Here is a 16,570-nt window from a genome sequence, read left to right on the forward strand (position 1 = left end):
CAATTAGTTAGAAAGTGGGATCTGGAACACCGTCGATCGCCTGTGTCGCGTAGGTGCACACGGCGGCTCGCCGTGGTTCATTTAATTGGCACCAATTGAGCTGATCAGCGAGCTTTGGGCTTCGAAAGAACGCGCTATGCTCATTTCTTTACAGTGTGCTTATATTATTTGAAGCCTTTATAGTAATAATTTTAGTTAGTTGACAAGAGAGGCGCAATGCAAATAGTTTAATAAATAGATCAAATAAAATAACGAAATAATTAAGAAAGAAATGAAGTAAAGAATAAGTTAATAAATGCAGGTTAAGGGGACAAGATTATTTCCAACCGTTGTTAAAATGTTTAATGGTTAATATACTGCTGAACAACATGATTTATATCTTATATAAATACTTGCATATGTATATTATTGTGCATATTATATATGTTTAGAAATGTGTATATTGTGTATACTTATACTTTCCCCTTCTTTTTTTTTATTTGAAGGTTTTCACCTATGCGTGCCATGCACTATGCGTGCTATGTGCTACAACACTGCTGAGCTACACTACGCTGTGCTGTACTGTGCTGTACATTGTCACAACAAGACTTGTGCCTCACTAAATAAAACCCAAAACAGCAAAAGCATCGAGTGGATCCAGTCTTTCCTCAGTGTGGCTACTCGGACCCCCTTTTTCAAGTTCAGGGGATGCGCAAGGCTAGAAGGAACTTGACAGTGTGTGATGACAGTGGCTTCCTTCTGTTTTTTATGTGCAACAAAACACTTAACACGAGAAACCAGTTCAAAAGATTATCCATTTTAATAAAATGTCAAACATCAAATACTGAAATGGCAAAAAGGAAACAAAAACTTTTTTGGGTGTTTTTTGTACAAATCATAGGGGTTCAAAAAGTATTACAAACTGTTTCAAAACATTTTTGCAAACAGCAGCAAACATTCTGATTGTTGACTTTTTTTTTTTTTTTAGAAAGCCCTTAATAGTCGGTGAGGGTGTGCTATTTGCTTTATGGTAATACACATGAGCAGTGACGGTTAATAATAAAAAGTCACATGGAAACAAAAAGTGCACAACAATACTATTCAGACAGTTCAACAGCTCAATATGACAAATACAGGAAGTTGCAGCTCTAACACCCACCATCCAAAATACTGAACTCAACTCTGGATGACAACTATCTCATTAAAGCATCACATATGTAGTTGTTTTATCCAACCAGTTGCTATTTTATTATGCATCGATGCAACAGAATTAGTCTATTCGTGTGAATAGTGGAAGCGTATTATAATACTGAATTTGGTGACCACAGAGAGAGTGACAGTAGTAATAAGATGAATTCTGGTAAATATAAAGACTCCAGCATAATTATCACAAAATGTTTCATTATAGGCTACATAAAAGAAAGTACAGGCACCTAATAGAAGTGCACCAACCTTATTTTAAAACTGCTGGTGTGCAGGGTTGCCTCACAATTCAATAGTTGCGTAACTTGAGCATTTGATAATACAACATAGTAAACCCCCTAAAGCTTTGTTACATGTGTTATCACTGCAAAAAAACATTTCCAAAGCTGCCTAATGTTATTCTTGTGTGTGGTTACATTTTTTGGCTTAATTAACTTGAATAGAAGCATATTGTAGAGCTGCAGTGTGGTCAGCCTGTACAGCGCTACAAGTGTGAAGAGTTCACTGAAGGCACAAGCAAGTCTTCTCTCTCAGACTCCGCATACGGGTAAGAATGTGACCTTACAAAGTGGATGTAATAGCACAGATGAGAGGGTTTCAAAGTGTGACACCATGAGCTTCCCCACAAAGATTATAACAAGGTTAGGGACGCCACTATTCCCCTCAAAAAAATGATTTTCTATCGCATATTTTGCCCCTGACTATGAAAATGAATTTGAAATTTGCTTTGAACTCCAACATGTTAGTTGAGTAGAGTTTCAAACATATGTTTTTCTTTATTTTTATTAGGCTGCTACACCTAATAACGCGCTAAACATGACATCAGTGGGAGGTCAGCTGACACTTTGTTTTTTTTTAAACTTACAATTCAGGATTATTACTCTTTTTTGGAATTAAAAGAATTATTAAGTGACATTGGGGCCCCTTTCTAAACAAATAAGGAGCTAAAATAGCCCCAGACACATGCATAATAGTTTCCCAATATCATTGATTACATGCATGGTAAACCCAATAGAACTTGCCATTCAACCATTTACAACATTCACAAAATTGTGTATATTTATATCAAGTCACTTTTGATGTAAAAGAGTCTTACACCCTGTATTATCAGTGTAGAAATTCCACAAATATTGTATAAAATAAGCCCAGTGATTGTTTTTTGTGTGTATAAATGTCCCTGCATATTAAGAGTGTTTAACCTGTGATCTGTATATAAAAAGGTCAGAGCACTGCTGACAGGGTTCAATTAAGTTCAAGAAGTGAAGACATTTGCTACAATCATCTGTAACAATTCATATAAGCACAAAAAGGTCATAAGAAAAAAAGCAATGAAAAAAAGTGCATTCCTCATTCTAAAGACAATTGAGTCAGACCACCATGCAAATGCACTTCATCCCTAAAAAGTGGCTGCATCCTACTTAACCGTGTTCATTTCCGCTCAATACAGTATATACAATCTCTCTATGTGCTCTAACCATATAGCTAGCTTTTTGACATCCAAATTGTCCACGCTCAGAGAAATAATCTGAGGCAATGTGGTCATACCAACACACTGGAGTTTCATTCAAAGCCATCTGCTTGGAAAATACAAGCGTTAAACCTAAAACGTCTCTGCTTTGACAGAAAGAGCCTGGAAGCCAGATTTTGACTACATTTGTCCAACTATAAGGCACATGGACTGAGAGAAGAGGCTATTTGGGCCAAAGCAACAATTAATACAAAAATTAGTAGTTAAGTCCATACAAATCTGTTCCCACCTCTTTGGGTGACCTTTAAGAATTCCCAAAGCCAGGTTGTACTTTTACTCCACATTCACTATTGGCAGTGAAAAATTGTCTTGATTCACACTCGGGGCTCGTGAGAGTCGATCCCACTTCTATTTCAGGATGTTATCGCAGCTCCTGTCAAGAAAAGGCGACACACGCCACATGACTCAGACAAACCATCCCCGTTTTGCTAAAGCTGAGGGACACACACACCTCCAAATAGAACAGCATGCTTACAGAAAGTCTCATTTCCATGTAAGATTCCGAAAGCCCCAAAGAAATTAGCACCCTCACCTGTGTGAATATATCAAGCCATGTGTGATGGGAGGGGTTAATTGCAAATCCAAAAGAATCCCCCAAAGCAGCAAAACACAAGCAGTGTGTGTGTAAAAGGGCGCTACACCCTGTAAAAGCCAATGACCTTTTCCTCACTGTTAGCACATGTTCAAACTGAATGACCTCCTTGGAAACTTGCTGCACTGTGATGAACCTATTGTGTATTAAGCACCAATTTCAATTCCAGCAAAAGGAAAGCAAGGCAAAACGAGATTCTTTTTTTTTCTTTCCCTGACAGAATGTGCTGCCATGAGGTGGGTTCCGAACACCAGCACATGCTTTGTCCTCCAAACAACTTGACCACTACTTTGCCATCTTCTCAACAAGGATGCACATGCAGGGAAGCAGAACTGAAGCAAAGTGTGGAAGAAAAAGAGTATCACAGCTTTGGTATTCAAAGTGAGGTGAACATAGTTAATAATAAATGCACTAAATGACACATTGCATGAACTTTTGCTTCCTGTTAACACTCATTGGAATCCATGTTTAAGGAGTATTAGGGCCACAAAAATGTTAGAAAAACTTGTAATATTAAGAGTAGTCATAATGCTGCAAGAATAACTTTGCAAGATTACAGGACAACAGTTGTGATGTTAGAAAAAGTTATAATATTGTGACAGGTTACAATAAAGGTCAACAATAAAGTCGTAATACTGCATGAAAAAAAGATGTGTTTTATTATGAAAAAATGTTTATCAGCATAATTGTAATGGGACAATGTCACACATGTAACCTTTTCGCTCACAACCTTATTGATGTAATTCTGACTATATTTTTGTAGTATTACCGTCAGTGTGGCCCTAATACTCCATAGATGGTAGAGATATCAGTCGCCGGCATTACAATATGTTAGTGTGTAGTGCAGGAGCCCTGAGCACTGCTACCCCTAGTGGTACAGTGATGTAAAGGCAGGCTTGCTGAGGCGCTTCCATGCAGCCGAGTGGTTGTGGACATTGCAGGTGGTTTTTATTTAATACTGTATGCATCTTTCCTCCAGGAAGAGGTATCAAGTAAGGCTCCGTAATCCCATCGTTGCTATTGAGTGGTCACCTGAATGTCTCTCAAGTGCAGTTTGTTGAATCCTTGTCATGAAGGTGAGCTTGCGTGTGGAAATGGACAAAGGTGCAGGATGCAGACAGACTATATAGGCCAATAGGTGTGGTTAAGCCTGTTAACTGCAGCATCCCAAAATGTGCTTCAACTTAACAGTCTAATCTTGGTGGCTGAATGCAAAGACAATCATGAACACATCCTAGGAAAAGGTGCTCCACTCCCTTTCTGAAAGTCATGTAAAAAGGTGCAAGGGATTTACAAAATGGGCAATTTATATCAAAATAATTACAGTTACATTGTTGAGTCAATTCCTGGATATCCAGTGCTGGTTGTAGATAGGTAGATCCTGGGCATGGGTCTCTGTGTGTGCAAGCTAACAGTCTGTGTACAAGTGAAGGCAAAGGTGACCCCCACTTAAAACAAAACACCAGCGCTGCAAGTGGTCAAGATGGAAGATGGAGACTGGGAGAATTAGAAAGCCCTTAAAGTTTTTGTGGTGGGGACCAAGGAAGTGTGCTTCTGCGCCCCACAGGCCCTGGTGGCTCAGGGAAGCGCTTCGCTCAATCACCACCATTACGTAGGCAAAACTGCACTCCCACAGTTGTTAAGAGGCACATACAGTACATTCCCTCGCCACATGCTGACATCCAGGCTGAGTAACACTGAGTCAGGTTTGCACTGAGAGAGAAAGAGAGGCTTCCAACCTCTTTTGCTTACAAAAGGGGGTTTGACATGCCTAGGAGACGTGTGGTGAAGACGACGGGTGTCTCCAGAAACACCAGCCTCGTTTGGTGTGCTGCTTGCGCAAGATCTCCTCCTCGTGCTCACGCTCCTTCTGGGAGCGCAAGTAGCGGTCCTCCTCCTTGAGGAACCACACGGGTGGCCAGCGCTGCTTCTCAAAGTGTCTCTGGTTCTCTAAACAAAACCACATAGGTACAAGAAGCTAAATGATTAGAAACGAATCCTGCCACCCCTGTATCGCTTGCATTAATGGCTAGGGAGTTGTCAACATCCTTATGTGTTAGAAAAGCCACTCAAGTCACCGCCAAGGGAAAATATGTTTGCCTGCTGGGCAATACACATTACAATGAAGTCCTACTGATTTACAGCAAGTTTGTTTCACTACAGCTCCATCTGATGGACCTGGTGGGTCCATCAGATGAAGCTGTGGTGAAAATGGATGTATGACATGCTTGAGGGAAGTGTTTCTTAAGAGTTAGTTTGTGACAGTTTTGCAAGACTGTTAAAAAAAGGTTGCTGTGCAATGTTACTGTTAAGTGACAATTTTTTTTAAAGTGACAAAAATTAATGAATTCTGCAATGCTGCCTCTGTCCACTAGAGGGAGCCAGAGAAGCCCAGAGGGAGGCTGACATCAATGCAGTGCCCTGGCAGCAAACATCAATGAAACGCTTTCCTAGGGCAAAATGCATTTTATAAACTCACATTGGTATTTGCCTTGTATATTTCGGGTCTTTTTCCACTTGAAGAGAGTTTTTTCTAGTTGTGGAGCTTCCGGACTGGCATTGCACTGCTGCACAATCACCATCACTTTTGTTGACCAAATAAATTAATTTCATTAATTTAATTTAATTACCGAATAAATGCAGGTGTGTTAAGAAGTGGTATGCGGTAATTAAGGTTGCAGACAGGTCCAAACATCTACATGTTTTGATCTGATAAATATTAAGCAACTTTCAACTTTCTGCATGGATATTAACACATGCCGCAGCTGTTTTACTCACATGTAAAAACATCCACACGTCACTTGTTGATGCTGGCAATAGCAAGATAGGTGTGTCTAAAGTACTTAATGTATGGTTCCTATAATATGTAGCACACGTCTACGGAGCCACCATATAGCATTTATTATCATTCATAGTAGCAATGCCATAGTTCAAAGTCTGATTGGCTTCAGGCTGCCCTGTTATTGCAAGACAACAAAAATTAGAACTCTCATGGCACCCCTACATGAGAGATTTTGTATACATTACTATGTACTAGACCAGCTGTAGCCTAGCAACTATCAGGCAATTATTATTGTTAATTATATTGTGAGAAAATGTCACTCAGCAGCTCACGTTTGCTTTTGCTAAAACAGCATCGGAAATGGTTTGGCCTCCTGATATCTCAGCAAAGACAATAAGTGTTTACCTGGAGACATGGCCTTCATGTCTTTGGGAAACTTGCGGCAGATGCTGTTGTAATTAGTGCAGATGTGATGGAGACACCAGGTTGATAGCTGCTTGGCATTGTGGAACTGAAAATGGGGGGAGCAGAACATTTGGCATCCATATCTAGAGTCACTGAATTTTTTTAATGCATGTTTGAAAGATGACAGTAACTGACCTGTGCCAGCTCCAAGTATGACAAAACCTGCCCATCAATGTCCACTCCTTTTACTGCCAACTGCAGGAGCTCATCAACTGCATGCTGCTCTGAGGATGCACAAATATATAAAAGGATGTAAGTGCATGCTGTTTGTCGCCATCTCCCACCTTCCACGATGAGTGTTTACCAGTGAGGGCAACCAGGCGTGGTAAACAAAGACGGTTGGCCACCACAATTAGTTCTATGGACTCCAGATAAGGACAAGGTGTCAGCATGCCGCAGTACAGAAACTCCAACACACCTCGCATACATGCTGTAGTCGTGGTGGGAATGGACACCTGGGTATGTGACAAAATTAACATACATGCAGTGAAAACTATACAAGATAGACAGAGCATCACTACTACATATATCCTGGAGAAAATATTTGAAGGTTATGTCTCCCACCGGGAATCGTCCAGTTCTTTATGTACTATATACACTCAACTCATAAGACTTGCTCACATGAGACACTATTCAGAGTTGTATAAATAAATGCATACAAATGAGTAGCCCTGTTTTTAATTACTGGTTATGCAGTCTCATCCCAGGAAGCAAGGCTGGAAAGATGATGATGCAAAAGACCACCTCAACCCTACCGGAAGCACTCCTAGTATACCCACTGAGACCCTCTTCAACCTCTACTTCTAGAACTAATTAAGAAAATGTCAGCCCTTTCGTTATGAATAAAAGTCACAACACTTAGACCAGGGTGGTCTCGAGAACCCCAGCTGAGGTTCAGGGAGTGTTAATGAGTGGTCACATTCACAGCAATGGGACATTTATGGCTAACACCTGCCAGCACTGTATTGACAGATACTCTGTGATGTGTTAACCTGCTATTGTATGGGCCAGGCAATCAAAAAACATATGACGAAATGGTTGACCAAAGCAGCATACAATGTGAAAATCAGTCAGCGGAAAAAGATGCTTCAGAGAAAAATATTTTTTCACAAACCTAAGTATTATAATGTACTATAATAGATAATATAGACCACACAGTGGAACATTCGAGGTGTGCCCACTTTGACAAGTCACACCTCTGACCAGACCAATATAATATTGTCAATCTTATCAAACCTTTTTCAGTTTATGTAAATGCTAATTTTAAAATCACAAAAAATTTCAATCACAATTTAACAAATTCAATATTCCATCATTATTATTAATGATTATACTGACAATTTCCCAAAGTTTAGAATGCCCAAGGATTGAAACAGTGTTTCTCACAGATCATGTAAAGTCATGTTATCATATAACAACATGAACAGTGAAACGTGTGAAAGTAAAAATACATAGAAGGAAGTGTGACATAGGAATAAAAATAGAACAACGCTGGCTGATCACATGCTACTCTCACAATTTCTGACATTAAGACTCTTTTTCCTCTGATGGGATGGATGCTCCGCTCGAGTCTAAAATATGACTCCCATAACATTGGAATGAAAGTTAAGATGCTGTCACGCACTTGAACACAGTCAAGACAGCGACAAGAAAAAATGAACTTTTTGCATTAAATCTCATTTTCACAACCATGGGTGTGGAATAAAATCCATGCATATAATATGAAAGTACTGCACAGTAAACAAATATTCACTTGGTCTTACTTCACTTATTAGCGTAATAGCAATGGTTCACCCGAGACTACACACTCACATGATGAGTGACTGATTAAATGTGACAAACATCTCCATTCTTCAGCCTTTTTTTAAACCTCACCTCCTCAATGTAGCTTTCCATGAAAGATCCACGGAACATGGCAGCCATCCAGTCACAGCTGGAAATGAGCAGGGGCTTGTGCGCCGGGAGGTAGCCATCATCTAACCGGAACACCACATCTAAAACCGGGGTGGGAAAAGAGCATTCATCTGGTGGAATGCCACAGAAGCCCAAGCTACAGAAGGGGAAAGACAGACAAGGCAGACAGAGCAAGAGAGGACAGACAAACGGACACACACAGAGAGACATAGACACATGTAGACAAACAGAGAGATAAATTGACAGAGGGACAAAACAGCTTTTGACAAAGAGTAAGGGAAGGAGAACAGATGTAAAGTAAAGGAAATGGAATAAATCACATATAGGACTTGTGTTGATAGGGATCAAAACAACTATGCTAATGTACTGTAGTAATTTCATTATGGCATCTACCTTAAAGGAAATTATTTTTGCCTATTATTAATTTTATACGGACACAAATTATGTATGAATACGTAACTAATATGTAACTATTCAATATATCCATTAACTCTAGCCGTAGGACTCCCATTATGACAAAGTGGACAACTGAGAATAAACACAAGTGAATGGGAGACAAGCTGTTTTGAGATACAGTGGATGCGTGCATGGCATTGGCTTTGAGAGCATGCAAACATAACAGCTTGGGGGGCAGACAACACCACACAAAGACAAAGGAGGCACACAAGGAGCGAGACAAGACAACCAAGCAGACTGAAGAAGTGGCAGACAGTCGTCATGTCCTTTGATGACTTTAAAAAGACTTCAAATACAAGGAAAACAACAAAATGCCCACTCTTGCAGAAATCAAATGGTAAATATTAGGGGTGCACGATAATTATCTGTCTGATAATTATCGGGCCAATATGAGGGAATTATGATGTCATACTGATAATCCGATAACAATACAAATAGCTTTGATAACCGATAATTTTTAAATAACACTCGAGATTACCGTAGTGTGCAAGTGAGCAAATCAAGCATTCCTTTTTTTTCTCTTGCCTGTGACATTAACGGTCTGTCGTAAAATCCCTGGAGTTCACTTGTAAACAAATATTCACTTTAAGAAGAATGGCATTGTACCAAATGGTCCACGATTAGGAGAAAAACAAACAAACATTGAGCACACTAAAACCGCTTATCAGCCACCTGAAACGCCATCGCTGCAACATTTGAAAAGTGCAAAAGGTTTGCGAGAGACCCCCGTGGCGTCACACCGACTGCTCGGAGTGTGTGCCTTAATGCAGTGCACCTTGCTGAGCCACAGCAGGCGGCTCCCTCTGCTCTATACTGTGGTTCTCCTGATAGTAGTGGTGTGGTCGGAGTAATGTCATGGTATTTGATTAGGAGAAATCAACAGGTACAGTTGGTCACATCCAAATTTGTTCAAGTACTTCTTACCTCCAGATATGCACAAACTACAGTTTTTACATACAATACAGGGTCAGGCAAAATGATCCGACACATTTGTAGTTTATAGAAAAGGCAAATAAAGTAAAGAAACAAAAAAGTGTTTTTTTTTCTTTGAAAAGTACATATAATATAATGCCATTTTGCTTTGTTACTTTATATTGCCATTGCTTTCGTTTCTTTTTCAGTTGCTGCCATGAATTGGAAATTGCGAGCATCGCGCTTTCATTGTGGAAAAGTTTATCAAAACAAAATGAAACTGAATGGCATTATATGTACTTTTCTAAAAATAAAACACTTTTTAGTTTCTTTACTTTATTTGCTTTTTATTTAACCTACAAATGTGTCAGATCATGTCACCTGACGCTGTATAAAAAATATTATCGCTTATCGGTATCATATCGATCTAAAGAAGCATGACGTTGTTGGTATCGGTATCAGTTTGAAAAAAATATTGTGCATCTCTAGTAAATACAGAATAGAATGGTGGCAAATGTACACCGAGTGTACATTGTTTAAGTCTGAAAGAGAATGCCTGGAGTTGTCATCACTCTTAATAACTTTCATCAAACATGCAAAGAGTGATGTCACCATGAAAACGGCTGCAAAAACACCAATGCTAATAGAAGAGTCGACACAGAAGATTACCAGCAAAGGTGCCTTTGCTGAGACACTCCTTGATGCGGTTGGCTCTGCGGACATGGAACGCCTTGGTTATCTCCTGGTTCATGAAACTCTCTCTGTTGAGTACATTGGCCACCATCATCCGCAGGTCGAACACTTCAAGTAGCTCTGCGATGGTGGCCACCTGCATTAGGTCGCTTCGACCCTCATTCAGGCTGCCGGTGTACAGGTACTGAAGCACTGCCTGAGCAAGAGCAGGTCAGAACATCAAATTAAGTATTAACTGCAGCATCGAACAAAACTAGACCAATCCAAGACAATGTGCCCATGCGCCACGGTTCCCCCTTCAGATTTGACTTAGATGTACAAATTAGTATACAGCATACAGTGACCAAAAGGAAAGAAACTAATACTAAACAGCTAAAGGGCACATTGCATCATATGTTGCAGCAGAAGTGGAAATACTTGGTCAACACACCAGTCCTTGTTCCCTATATATACACTGGGACAACACAAGTAACTCAAATATACAGTGGAACCTCAGTTTACACATTTCCCAGTTTTCACAGGATTCGGTTATGGTATGGCCACAATAGTCACGAAACTTGAGCATGCAAAAAAACATCCAAAAATTGATGACTCTGTCTGTGGAGAATAAATTGTGGGTTTTTTTTCCCCAGAGTTGGGACACTATGGATAGATGCAGATTTTAGCTAGTTTTACATTATTTCTAGTGGCTAACACTGATTTGGTTTGGGTTATTAGATTTTTACTTGTTGTGATTACACAGGAAAGAAATGAGACATAACAAAAATTTGCTGTGGCGAACTCTGTAATCAGGAAAAAGCCAAAAGAAACAAAAAATGTAGTGCATGACAGTAAATTTTTATACTGCAAATACATCATAGCAGACTTAATGATAACTAATAGATAACTGATTAATAGGTTAATAGCTGACAGAAAGAGTATGATAATGAGTCAGTTCAGACAATGTACTCATCAGAATGAAGAGTTAATGGTCAGCATAAGAGTGATTAGGCTTAGCATTGTATATTAAGTATTGTGTGCAACTTCCTCGTACATTTTCTTTATTTTTATGTACGTTTCCGTATTCGTCTGACCTTTTGGAATGGATTAATGATGAAAACAGAGGTTCCACTGTACTAGTATGTCTTAGCTGAATCAGAGTGGTGAGAGTGCAACTCAATTGTACCTAAAATCTGCAGTTAATCTAATACAAAGTAAATTTGAAGTCCATCACCTTGAATGGTTCCTCCTGTATGAGTGCATCCATGACTACCACGGTCATTAGCCGACGGCGTCCAGTCATGGGGTCATCAACATGTTCCAGACAAACACTCAAGAACCCTCTTCCCCATCCCGAAAGTGGCCGGCCACTCCCAGGAGCTCCTGCAGAGTACTGGGCTCGAGAGGGGAGTGCATTATCACTCTGGGAAGTCCGCAGCGAGCCGTGCTGGAGCAGCGGGGGTCGATTCAGGCCCCGTACACAGCCATCGACTCCGTCTTTATCAATGTCCAGGCTCTTGGTGCGCCCAGCTTGCTCCTTGGCTCCTCTTCTACTCATCTCATCCTCCTCTCCACTGTCAGAGCTTTCCTTGCTTTTGTCTGGCTCCCCCTGTGCTCCCATGCAGGCTGCACCCAGATCAAGAGTGAAGAGGTCGTAGAACTTGGAGCAGGAAGTAGCCAAATAAACTTTGTGTGCAAAAACACGAGTGGTGCCACCCTGCAGCAGAAAAACAACATCTGCACAAAGTGGGTGACAGAAGAGAGAATCAGGGCCCTCGCCGTCAGTGGGAGGAGGGTCAGGAATTCCCACTATGGGGCGTGGTGGGCGGGGAGGCAGGAAGGGTGCTTGGAGAAGTGGCCTCTGGACTTTTTTCAGGTGGGACTTCCAGAACTGTAGGTGACGACGGGAGATGAGAGCAGCTCGGATCGCATTGTCAAAAACATCCTTAACTCCAAACTGGGCGACTATGCTGGTTTCATAGTAGGGTATCCCAAGCTCCTTTGCCACCTCATGGCCTCTCTCAGGAGGAAGGATATCTGTTGGTTTTATGGGTCTGTGGGTTAGAAAAAATGATGACGTTATTAAGGTTTTAAGGATAGTAATGCAATGCAAATGATGGTGGATTACTCCCCTAAAACCGCTAAAAAGTCCTAAAAAGTTAGATTCAGATGAGAATCAGTCCATTAAGGACGGATATAGAAGGCTTCTCACTTGGCAAGAGGTCGGCGTGCACGATTAACTGCATCCAGGTCAGCATAGCGGAGATCCAGCTGGCAGCCAACCAGGATGATGGGTGTCCGTGGACAGAAGTGCTTGATCTCCGGAAACCACATGGTGCGGACATGGCGAAGGGAATTGGGATTAGCTAGAGAGAAGCAAAGCACCACGACATCTGACCTGGAGGGCAGGAAAAGAAAATTCAAAATGGTCTTTGCTTTTTCTACTTAAACAGAACTGACATCAGAGTTAAGACAGGAAAAAGATGGAAAGTTGCTTTGTGAGTCAATGCAACCTTTTGATGGAGCGAGGGGAACACCACTGAGCTGCTGAGCATCGTCAGTTTGTGCAAAAAATCTGCACAATGGGGAAGCTCTGGCTGCAAGGAATTGTGGGTACATGACAGTGGCATTGAGAAATGTGCGGCGCCGAAAGAGTGTATGTATTGTGTGTGTATCTAGGTCCTCTGATCTGGCTGACCCATCTTGTTCTCTCCTAAGGCCCCGAGGATACATCTACAAAATAAGGGCAGTAATTATCTCGGGACAAACACATTCACACACAAATATATCAGACGCATACCTCTGGTTGATCTCCAGTGTTAATATATCAGTGCCATGTTCGTACATGCTTGAAGCTAATGTTTAATAGAGCTGTTGTCACTCATTCCGATCATTTAGTAACACAAGTACAATGCTTACAGTGCCGCATTCTGCAATCAGTATCATTTGACATACACATCTACTGTGTATCTGTCAGAAATACAGTATATGCATTTTTAGCATTAGCTGAACATAAACGGGTATTTTTTTATATACATTTTGGTTGGTTAATCTACATAAACATTTATTCCACAGCTGCCAAGCGCATGCACTTTATTTGCTCATGACATACTTGTGTAAATCAAACAAATTGTCCTGTGTTCAAGTATGCCTTGTGACAAGCTGTATTTTTTTTTTGCTGTGTACACACTGCTTCTTTACCTCTCCACTGGTAATCTCACCTAAGCTCCTTTTCCCTTTGACATAATACACTCGCAAGCCATTACATCACACATGGACACACAGCCAAGTCTTATCACAGTGGATTGAGCCAGTGTACTACTGGTGCCATTGCATTACTGTACGAGTACTGCCGATGTAGTGTCTGTTGTGTAGATCAAATTTCAGGGAAATAGACAGACATTTTTATGTAAAATTCTTTGTTTACAACAAGGCTTACATTATATTACTGATTTGACTCGAAGGTTAGTGACTTTTCAGGAATACAGTGTACAGGCTGTGTAGATACTGTAAATATAGTCGACTGCTAATCATTTACCTCGAGGTATTATGTGATATAAATGTGCCTGCCAGTGTTGCATGTGTTTATGTGGTGCATTCAGATGACAAAGGTCACCAGTTCCCTGATTATGTAAGAAGACACAGGCATGCACACACAAGCACATTAAATATATCCTATAATATGTCATATCAGAATAGGGAACAAATATCTCCATGTAAATTAATCTTTTCTCACATAATAGCTCTCCACCTAGAACAAAAAATGTCATGCATGCTTCAAAATCAGCTTACAAAAACAATGATGGGTAAGAAATTGCTTTAATTGGTCGAAGAAAACATTTTCTTTGTTAATTATATTTTCCCAGATTGAAAAATCCAATAGTTGAGGCTCAGTTTAAGTGTGGCTTAACCTATTTTCAGAATGAATTGTGTGTTTTCCAACCAGAATATTCCATCCCTAATAAGGCATGTGGAACTGCTTGATGGAATGTTTTGAGTTTTGGTATCAACAAAAAGCCATAAGAGGAGGAGGACGGTTTCAGGGGTGAGAAAGGGTAGCAAAGCGAGCTGAGTCATGAGTTAATGAAGAGAGAAAGGTGAGACACTGGGCCATGAACAAGTGAATGGACATAAATGGGAGGAGGGAAGGATGTTGATGCATGCAGCTGCAGACGTCAGGGAGACAGACAAGACAGAAAACAGCTGAGCTGGTGCTGCATCTTTATCAGCTGACTGCAGGCTGACAAAGCATGCTGAACATTAGGGAAGGCGTGGAAATATACACACAAAGTGCACACACAAACAGAGGGGCAGACAACTGGGTAAACACACACTCAATAAGAATAGAATAACACAACTAAGGCGATGTAATTGGTGACACAAATGGATGCACAAACATACACAGTCTGTTGCTTGGCGACACTTGCCAAAAGGAGCCAGAAAGGCACCATACCCAAAGTGCATCAACCAAAAATTGTGAAAAAGCAGCACACTGTTCTGCACAAGTATGGCTGTGCAATATCGTAGTGTGTTGTTGTTGTGACTTTGGACTTGCCAAATAAAGTGAGAGATTTGAGTGGGGAGGTAGATTGGAGGTAGATCAAAGGTGTGGGAACTAGCAGGAAATATATTTGTTTTTATACACCCTTTCAATGTCTACAAAGTCTATTTGTATTTGCGTATAATAATCTATTATGATCAAACCATCTTTTTAATATGATCCTCTTGTGTACTTCCTCTGGAACAAAAGGCAGTAGTATCATCCGCAAATAATACCAAAATTCGTAACTTCACAGATGTCATTGATATAAGTAGTATGTATATAAGTAATACGTATATAAGTTGAACAGTTTTGGTCCCAGTATTGACACCTGGGGTACTCCACACAAAATATTTAAACTCGCAGGTGTGTGTTCTCCTAGCTTTATAAATTGCTTCCTGTCAGCTAAGTAGCTTTTGACCCAATTCAAAACCAATCTCTGATTCACTACCTTTCAAATTTTGTTATGAGGATGTTGTGATTGATTGTACCAAATGCTTTTGTCAGTTCCATAAATACTGAAGCTGCACCCTTCCTATGGTCTTCTGCATTAGTGTTTTCCTGCGTAATTTCAATCAGTGCCATGTAGGTTGAAATGTGAGCTCTGTTTCCGTACTGACTTTCTGCTAGTAATTCATTCTTATTAATACATTTGTCCAATTCAATAGCTTCTCTGTAATTTTTGAACATTTTTGACAGTTGGAAAATGATGCATTTCCAATTATTTCAACAAGGGGAAATAGATGTTGTATAAATATTAATATAACAAAGAGAAGATTTGCTCATAGATTCAGTTTTGAGGGTTTGCGCTCATTAACTTAAAGGAAAGTTTTTGTATAATTTCCTACTAAAGATGTGTTCTTCATGTTCTTTATGAACATAAGATAACATGAAATGTATGAAATCAAAATTTGTCACTGTAATTTGACATTGTATTTGGTGATTTTGCATAATTACTTTTGCATTTCATGTCAATAAAGCAGCCTTGATCCAAGCACAGCGAGTAAGAGGATAAAGCTATGATCCAATCATGTCTGGTGGAGGAAGGATGTAACAGCCTGGGGGCAGAGTTCAGCTAAAAGCGCTGGTGGTTTGGTCACACAGAAAAACCTTGTAAATTCTGTAGCCATGCTGGTGTGGGATTGACTGTTGTGTTATGTCATAATGTTCTGAAGCCCAGCAGTTTTTTTTCTCCCAATTTAAAAGCTTCAACGCTTGACCGTAACTGAAGTCAATGTAATAACTGCACTCCATATAAAAAAGGTAGCTAAATTACTGGTCAGTGTGGAATTATCTAAGCCAAGGGCAAGGTGAGAAGTATTGCTTTAGCCTTTAGTTGGCTGGTTTGTTTGTGTCTGTTAGTGAGCTAGTTTGTAAGTATTAGTTTACCCAAGAACTATGCCTGATTTCAACAAAACTTTGTAGATGGGTCGGAAGCACATGTGTGTAGCAAGAATCCATTACAGTTGAGAGCACATCAGAATAATAATATAGAGGGGGATTTATTTTCTCTGGTCTCCGGTTGTT

General features: G+C 40.2%; 1 protein-coding gene across 7 annotated transcripts in view; it reads right to left on the minus strand.

Moving 5' to 3' along the window:
* Positions 1-782: 782 nt before the first annotated feature.
* Positions 783-16,570, minus strand: part of rhobtb4 (Rho related BTB domain containing 4) — a 41,839-nt gene continuing 26,051 nt past the window's right edge. For all 7 annotated transcript variants that reach the window (XM_058070384.1, XM_058070380.1, XM_058070382.1 and 4 more), the window contains 8 exons: positions 12,716-12,901; positions 11,738-12,557; positions 10,501-10,720; positions 8,425-8,543; positions 6,854-7,004; positions 6,685-6,773; positions 6,490-6,595; positions 783-5,252 (listed from right to left, as the gene is read on the minus strand). In XM_058070384.1, the coding sequence (XP_057926367.1) occupies positions 5,074-5,252; positions 6,490-6,595; positions 6,685-6,773; positions 6,854-7,004; positions 8,425-8,543; positions 10,501-10,720; positions 11,738-12,557; positions 12,716-12,837 (1,806 nt within the window). In that variant the 5' untranslated portion in view covers positions 12,838-12,901 and the 3' untranslated portion in view covers positions 783-5,073. The remainder of the gene's footprint in view (positions 5,253-6,489; positions 6,596-6,684; positions 6,774-6,853; positions 7,005-8,424; positions 8,544-10,500; positions 10,721-11,737; positions 12,558-12,715; positions 12,902-16,570) is intronic.

Source organism: Doryrhamphus excisus, chromosome 4, assembly GCF_030265055.1.
Source record: "Doryrhamphus excisus isolate RoL2022-K1 chromosome 4, RoL_Dexc_1.0, whole genome shotgun sequence".
Lineage (NCBI taxonomy): Eukaryota > Metazoa > Chordata > Actinopteri > Syngnathiformes > Syngnathidae > Doryrhamphus > Doryrhamphus excisus.